The sequence below is a fragment of the Setaria viridis genome, chromosome 7, assembly GCF_005286985.2.
Source record: "Setaria viridis chromosome 7, Setaria_viridis_v4.0, whole genome shotgun sequence".
NCBI lineage: Eukaryota > Viridiplantae > Streptophyta > Magnoliopsida > Poales > Poaceae > Setaria > Setaria viridis.
The window spans coordinates 5,021,670-5,029,599 of record NC_048269.2 but is presented as its reverse complement, the minus strand read 5'-3'; the positions used below and the strand labels follow the sequence as shown (position 1 = coordinate 5,029,599).

At 44.6% G+C, this 7,930-nt stretch overlaps 2 protein-coding genes across 2 annotated transcripts; both read left to right on the top strand.

The window, feature by feature from the left end:
- The first annotated feature begins 984 nt into the window (after nucleotides 1-984).
- On the top strand, nucleotides 985-1,841 carry LOC117865891 (two-component response regulator ORR42). Its single transcript, XM_034750151.2, has 2 exons — nucleotides 985-1,200; nucleotides 1,471-1,841. The coding sequence occupies exons 1-2, from the start codon at nucleotides 988-990 to the stop codon at nucleotides 1,654-1,656; spliced, it is 399 nt and encodes a 132-aa protein (XP_034606042.1). The 5' UTR covers nucleotides 985-987; the 3' UTR covers nucleotides 1,657-1,841.
- A 911-nt stretch (nucleotides 1,842-2,752) lies between these two features.
- Nucleotides 2,753-3,508, top strand: LOC117864538 (phosphatidylcholine:diacylglycerol cholinephosphotransferase 1). Its single transcript, XM_034748675.1, has 2 exons — nucleotides 2,753-2,816; nucleotides 3,036-3,508. The coding sequence occupies exons 1-2, from the start codon at nucleotides 2,753-2,755 to the stop codon at nucleotides 3,506-3,508; spliced, it is 537 nt and encodes a 178-aa protein (XP_034604566.1).
- Nucleotides 3,509-7,930: the final 4,422 nt, after the last annotated feature.

Genomic DNA, 7,930 nt, shown 5'->3' with positions numbered 1-7,930 from the left:
TATCCTTGGAATCCAAGTAACGGTTTTCGTCACAAATACAGTGATATCTTTAATGACAAATCTCACTAGATTCTTCCACAACTATAAATTTCAACTAGAATCCAAAGCAGGTTTGCTACTCCCTCTGTTCCAAAATGCAGGTCGTTTTGATTTGTCTAGGTTTATAGATATTATTATGCACCTAGACTACATTATATCTAGCTTAAAAAAGTTAAAACGACCTACAATTTGGAACAGAGGGAATAAAATGTAATCTTTTCTGATATCCTGGGAATTCCACTAGCCATTTTCTTCAGAAATACAGTGCTATCTTTAATGACAAATCAGACAAGATTCTTCACAACTAGAAATTCCAACTGGAACCCAAGGAGGATTTCTATACCCTGACAATAGGCCAACACAAAATTAATAAATTTTCTATCTGTAAAAAGGCTGTAAACGGCTTGCTCATCGTCCAGAAGGATACAATGGTAGATTCACATGCAATGGCCAAGACTGAACTCATAAATAACTTAACGCCATCCATACACGTGTCAGAGCCAAAGATATGTGAGATCTCATTTTGATCTGGAACAAGAATTGAATTAATTGACCATATCAAATTTTGGATTCGCATTTATTTTCAAGCACACAGAGGAAAATCTCTCAGATTCGGCGAGGCAAAGCTTTTGCCCTTGGCTTCGGCTATAAAATGGCCTGTTGGGCAGATCTCCAAGAGGCAGTGGAGTGGCAAGAAAGATACGCACATCATCTCATGTAAAGGTCGGTATGGACTTCCTTCCCTCTATGTTTATCCTTTTTTGCATCATAAACTAGTTTTTCAGAAGTGTGTCATTATATTGTGAACTAGTTGATTGATATATACATTTCTCGTGATATTACGGTTTTGCTTAATCTTCATGATATTACCAGACGAAATCTCCTTGAAATTGTTTGGTGCATCTAAAAAATTATTGATATCTTTATTTTGGTTGCAGCAGTTTCCTCATGGCATCCAAGAACCAAGGGTCTGCTCCAAGGGCACTAGTCGTTGAGGATATCAAAGTTGACTGTGTAATTCTCTTGCGTATGCTGCACAAACTGAACTGTGAAGCTACAGTTGCTCATAATGGCAAAGAGGCTATTGACCTTTTCCTTGAAGGGAAAACATTTGACATAGTTTTCTTTGACAAGGATATGCCTGTAATGACTGGTTCTGAGGTACTTCAATTCCTTATTAGATTTGTATATAATTATTTCCTTTAATGTTTCTCTGCACATCCACACATTTGTCCAGAAGTTGCAGAAAAAATTTCTGTTGTAGTATTTCAAATTACAAACAATACTTATTGATCATTTCATTTGTGGAGTTACCTAAAATACTTACAGATTATACGAAGCTAGCGAACTGGTTCTGTTTATTCTTACAATAGACTTTTTCCAGCTCCAGTTACACTTCCACTGACGAAAATTTCCCTGGTCATTTTCTAGGCTGTGACCAAGATTCGTGCCATGGGAGGTACTGAGGTGAAGATCGTTGGAGTCTCAGCAGATTTTGGTGGCATGGAGGCATTCATCGGAGCTGGTGCTAATGTGTTTGTGCCCAAACCCATGAAGCTTGAAACCCTCGATTCTATGCTCCAGGAGGTCCTTGGCAAGAAGAACATTAGTGGCTAGCTTGTAGCAGCAACAGATGAAATGCAGCTCATAATATATATGGAGTTCTCATTTGATGTTTTGTTATGTGGGGTCGTATAACTAGATAAGAAGTTTCCTATATGCTTCGTTAGGGGCGAGAACTCAAGTTATAATGTTTTAATTTAAATTTGGATTTTTTCAATGATAATTTGTGTTTGAGTCAAGCTGATCTATTGTTCTTATCTTTCTCACTTCATATGCTAAACAGCATTATCTTTTTTTATTCAATGCGTTACGCCTCTAGTATATAACTCGTCAATATCAGTTTTGCATACACCCACCCATGCGTTACAGGATCACAGCAAAATTGATAAACAATAACCCCTATTCCCTATACACGCAACATCACCTATAGGTCCGACTATGCCCTATGCGGAATTATTTTTACTACTAACTAGAAAAAAAATATGCCCGTGCGTTGACGGACGAAACTCTCGTTGATATTGAGATTATTAGTTGTTTTTTTTTTTGCAAAAAAAACGGATCAGCGCCCGCGTCACCTCTCGGGATGACATGGGCGGACCACCGGCGACGCCTCGCACAACCTCCGTCCTCCTGCACACATCGTGCTGCTACCGGAGAATCTTGTCGGAAGGCTGCGCAGTTTGAGGAAGGTGGCGGCAGCACGGCTACTCCATCTCTCCCCTTCCCGTTGATGTATTTACGGGTCATCGCGGGCCTTCGGCGATCTATTCGTCTACCCACGGAGCTTTTTTTTACACAATACCATCCTGTACCATGTACCAGTGTTCGAAAAGAACTAGTATGGAAGGATCCAACGGTTGAAATACTATTAAAACCTTTCCATGTAGTATAGGTAGTATATATGAGCAGTATAGATGGTATAGGGGTACGATTGTAAATATGGCCAGTGACATTATTGAAATATATCATTTCTTAATTTCATTTTTCATTTCATTTCTTATTCCCTCTATTCGTTTCATCTCCCTCTTCATTTCTTCCTCATCCACTCTCGTCTGGCATCGTGGTGGCGGTGGCGGCGGTGCGGCAGAGGGCTCCTCGCGCCACCCGCGGCCAACTGCAGGACGGCGATGCGCGGCCCCCACACGACGATATGGCCCAGCCTCCACCCGAGCAGGAGCGAGCGCTGGGGGAGGGCGGCGAGCGGCACGTCCCAGGTTGGTATGGTCGGATTGGGGCAGGGCTTTCGCGTGCGGGCCGCGGCCAACTGCGTGACGGCGGCGCGCAGCCCCACGCAAGATCGAGGCACCGATTTCCTGATAAGACTCTGCATCTCGCCACCATCTTCATGGTTCCCGTCGACAAATATCCACCGCGGGAATCCTAGCCGAGCGCGATGTGAGAACGTGACCAGCTCAGCGCTGACACTAACAGAGGCAACGCATGCTTCCATGTGTTCATCGTGATGCAGGCGAGGTACATCCTGTGGGCCATCCTCACGGAGCAGCGTCCCCGCGCCGCCGTCGCCGTGCTCATGATGTTCACCAGCCGTGGCGTGCTCGGCTGCGCCATGCAGCTCCCGCTGCCGACGGAGTTCCTAGGCTCCGGGATGGACTTCTCCTTCTTCCTCTTCTTCTCGGGCCACGTCGCCGGTGCGGTGATCGTGGCGGCCAACATGCGCCGCAAGAGCCGGGTCGCGCTGGCGTGGCTCTACGACGCGCTCAACCTGCTCCAGGGGGTCAAGCTGCTCGCGTGCAGGGGACACTACAACATCGACCTAGCCGTCGGTGTCGGGGCAGGGATCCTCTTCGACACGATCGCCAGGTGCTACTTCGACACCAAAAACGGCGGCGGCAAGAACGCGCACTGCCGCAGCTGCCAGTGCCACAAGGCTCTCCTCTCGCACTAGCTATCACTGATATGATTAGGTTTTGGCACTTCTCCAAGTGCCAACCATCGACGGCCAATTGAGGATTAGTTCATGTCAAATCCTTTTTCAGTTTTTCTTTTCCTTTTGGGAATCATTTTGATGTAAGAGAACTTAAGTGCTACTTACCGATATGTACAATTGTACAAATTGTTCACCCCATGTGAGCGGTAACTTCTGTAAATGCAAGCATCAGAAGTTTCAAGCAGAGGACGAATCAGCACAAAGAACTGAACTCTCAGCAGATGGCAAAGGCAAAACGCGTCATTAAATTCTGACCGAACACTACATGAGTAGTACTCGAGTTCTTATGAGCTAATTTGGTTCTCTTAAACATCATATATTTAAGCACAAGGCAATACAATTTCTGAAGCTGATCTCCAAGTGCAGGTACTAGGTTGATTTTATTGATTTCATCTTCGAAGTTCAGCATACATGTGACAAACATTGCAGGTTTACAACAGGTGACAGCACTAATGGAAACCTTGAATTTGCCGAGTGTTTTTATATTTGCCGAGTGCATTCCTTCGGGCACTCGGCAAACAACACCTTTGCCGAGTGCTGAGCTAAAAACACTCGGCATATAAATTACACTCGGCAAAAGATTTGCCGAGTGTCGGAAATAAAACACTCGGCAAAGAATGGACACTCGGCAAAACACCACCACGTGACCACCACGTGCGATAGCCGTTAGACAGCGTGTCGACCGTTAGCACTTTGCCGAGTGTCTGTTAGTGACACTCGGTAAAGACACTTGTTTGCCGAGTGTCTTATAGAAACACTCGGCAAAGTCATATGTTTACCGAGTGTTCCTACAAGGCACTCGGCAAAATAATAAGTTTTTTTCACCTCCTGCCATCCAAACTTTTCCTACTCTCCTCATACAATATGTGTTACTATATTTTAAAATTTGGTATATTTTTCAATCTATTTGCTATATTTAATTAATTTATTGCATTTAGAGGAATTTTTTGGTATAAGTTAAATTTGAACTGCAAGTGATTGAAATAATGGAATAAAATGAGTGGGAAAATGATATTCATGTTCTTGAGTCCAATGTGAGGCCTTACCCGGGAAATGAAAGGAAATTTCGAACATCTTGTTCAGGAAACACGATCACGAATGTGTGGCCGAATGGTTTTTAAATTCTATAAAAAGCAAACAAAGTCTGAAAATCATGAGATTTGTCAAGACCTGATGATATCATATGTGGAGGCTGTGGTAAAAAATTGAGAAAATTTTGCATATTTTGCCACACACAATGCTTACAAACGGAAGTATCTGCGAAGAAGAATCGTAGCGTTGAGAAGGATCCGGTAAGATTTGGAGTCACCGGTCGAATTAGGGTTTGACTTCAAAACTTTCTGTATAAGCAATATACAACATAGATTGGTTCATGTCAAATTTTGGTAATTTTTTGGATCCATTTGATCATTTTAATTTATTAACTGCAATTATAGAATTATAATTGATATAAATTGAATTTGAGCTATAACTTCATGAAATAATGGAATAATAATCGTAGAAAAATAAAATATGCATTGCAGAGTGAACTTGTAAGGTATTTCTAAAGTACATCGGAATAAATTTAGTAAAATACATTAAGGAAAAGAAGAAAAAAGTATGCATGAAATATAAACTGGGTTTGCCGAGTGTCCCCTATACGACACTCGGCAAAGTCCCTCTTAACCGTTTGAAAAAAATGGCAAAAAAAACAAAAGGGGTTTGCCGAGTGCTAGATCTAGGGCGCTCGGCAAACTTTCAGCACAACCACCACGCCGCCCATGCACTCACACACACAGTCGCCCCACCCCACTGGCACCCCTTGCCCCGCCATCGGCCCATGCCACCCCCCCCACCGCCGCCGTCCGTGCCCACACCCTGCCACCGACGCCCCTTGCCCCGCCACCGGCCCACGCCACCTGCCTCCCTCCCGTGCTCGCACCCCGCCTCCGGCCTCCATTGCCCCCGCCGCCGCCGGTTGCCCGCGGCCGCCGCCGGCCCTGCGAGTGCCCTCACCAACCCCCCAATGCCCCACCCCCGCCGTCGACTCGCCTTACCCCACTCCTGCCCGCGCCCCCTCGGGACCTGCCGCCGGCTCTCCCTACGCCACCCCTGCTCCCCGACAGCCCGCGCCTTGCCCCCTGTGCCGCCCCTGCCCTCCGGGTGGTAAACATTCTTCAAACAAATTTCTTATAACTAGTAACTAGAACATGTACTTCAATTAAATCATTTTGTTCACTTTGTACATCATTTATGCTTGTACCGATTAACTAATTTCTTATGTTCGTATATGTTGCATGTGTACCACATGATCATGTTAGCACCATTCATTTATAAAAATAGTTCCCACTTTCCATTTCCATAAGTAATTAGTAATTGGTCTGGTTCTATTGCTAATTGATGTGTTAAAACAGACTCCACCTCTCGCTGCCCCCGTCCTGCCGCCGTCGTCCGCCTTGCCCTCCTGCTGCCCCACATCTTTGACTTGCCATGGTTTTGCAAGGTATAAGATGTGTATGTGGTTATCGGTCATCACGCCATTTGTTTGGTGTGTATGTGGTTGTCAGCCATCGTGTCATTTTATTTGTTGCAGGTTTTGGAAACCTCACCGTGCAGGGGAGGTGCTGTCGAAATTTAGATTTGACACTATTATGTTCCTTGGTTTGCAGGAGAGGCTATTGCACCGTCCTCAACTCGTCACTTTGCAGGACAGCAAGGTGAGGCATAAAAGACCCCTCTTGCCGTATCATGTTCGTATATCACGTACCCTAGGCATCTCCCGTTCGAAAGAGATACGGTTGGCAATATGCAAATCCTTGCATATCTATAACCGTATCTATTTTGAATTATCTACATTTTTTGGACAACCCGAGGATGTGTAGATGGGCTTAATTTCCATGCTCTACTCCGATCCGAGACATAGTTTCGACAGCATCACCCTATTTTTCTTCGGATACACAATCTCCCTGCCAGGAAATGTATTTGAAGAACAGCGGGGAGGTGCTGCCAAAATTCTATCTCAGATACGAGTAGAGCATGAAAACTAATCCCATCTATACATCCTCGGGTGGGATTAGGACCTATCTTCACCTATTAGATAGTATAGGAAACTGTAGATGCAATTGATTTTTATTTTACTCGCTAATATGTTAGAGGATGGATGACCGTGAGTGGATGTACACGGGCCACTCTAGTCAAAGTTCGTTGATCGATGAATGAATTGACAAGATCGATGCTTTCTTGGAACTAGCATTTGGCAAGGTTAAAGGAGCGAGTCTCACTTGGTGTCCCTGCAGCATTTGTGCAAACATGGGTTGACAAACAAAGGAGGTCATGGGTAAACATCATTGCAAGAATTGATTTATGGCACATTATACCCGGTGGATCTAGCATGGTGAAGCTGATCGTGTGAGAGAGGAGGTCGTGAGACAACGCATCGAGGATTATGATGATGATGCCACGGTAGGAGACATGTTAAATGATTATCATAAAGCACACTTCGATGAAGGACGTAGGGAGAAGGAGCCAGAGGCAGCCGCAAAGACATATTACCGCATGTTGTCTACGGCACAGCAACCCCTTCACGGGCATACCAAAGTTTCTCAACTGGATGCCATTGCACGCCTAATGGCCGTAAAGTCCAAGTTTAGCTGGAGTCGAGAAGCCTTCGATGTTATTCTGATAGTTTTTGGGAGCCTGCTCCCAGATGATCACATTATGCTAAAAAGCATTTATGAGGTATAGAAACTCCTTCGTGCACTTAAGATGCCATACGAGCAGATACATGCTTGTCCGAAGGGATGCATCTTATTTAGGAAAGAACATGCGGAAGCAAAGTGATGTGTGAAGTGTGAATCCTCTAGGTTCTTGGAGAAACACTCGGCAAAGAGACAATACAATCTTTCCTATACATAGTACTTTGCTGAGTGTATTGGAGTTGACACTCGACAAAGATTTAAATATTGACGAGTGCTGTTTGGCTTAACACTCGGCGACATTTTAAATATTGCTGAGTGCTTTCTTCGTAACACTCGGCAAAGTTTAGATTTTTGCCGAGTGTTTTCCAGTTATGACACTCAGCAAAGCTTAGATTTTTGCCGCTGTGTTTTTCCATTGTGGCACTCGACGAAGCCTCCATCACCGTCTTCTCGCCGTCCCCATCACTTTTTTTTTGCCGAGTGTCAACCTAGCACTTGGCAAAGCTTTAGCCGAGTGCCCGACAAAAAACACTCGGTAAAGAAACTTTGCCGTTAAAATCGATGCTGAGTGTTACACTTAGAAAAGCTTTTGCCGAGTGTTTTTGGGGCTTTGCCGAGTGTCAACCTAGTACTTGGCAAAGCTTTAGCCGAGTGCCCGACAAAAAACACTCGGTAAAGAAACTTTGCCGTTAAAATCGATGCT

What these genes read in the sequence shown, in the direction of transcription:
- LOC117865891 (XM_034750151.2), top strand. Translation starts at nt 988, where the DNA reads ATGGCATCCAAGAACCAAGGGTCTGCTCCAAGGGCACTAGTCGTTGAG. An exon ending in CTGTAATGACTGGTTCTGAG is followed by an intron (nt 1,201 to 1,470) that starts GTACTTCAATTC and finishes GTCATTTTCTAG; the next exon opens with GCTGTGACCAAGATTCGTGC.
- LOC117864538 (XM_034748675.1), top strand. Translation starts at nt 2,753, where the DNA reads ATGGCCCAGCCTCCACCCGAGCAGGAGCGAGCGCTGGGGGAGGGCGGC. An exon ending in CGGCGAGCGGCACGTCCCAG is followed by an intron (nt 2,817 to 3,035) that starts GTTGGTATGGTC and finishes ACACTAACAGAG; the next exon opens with GCAACGCATGCTTCCATGTG.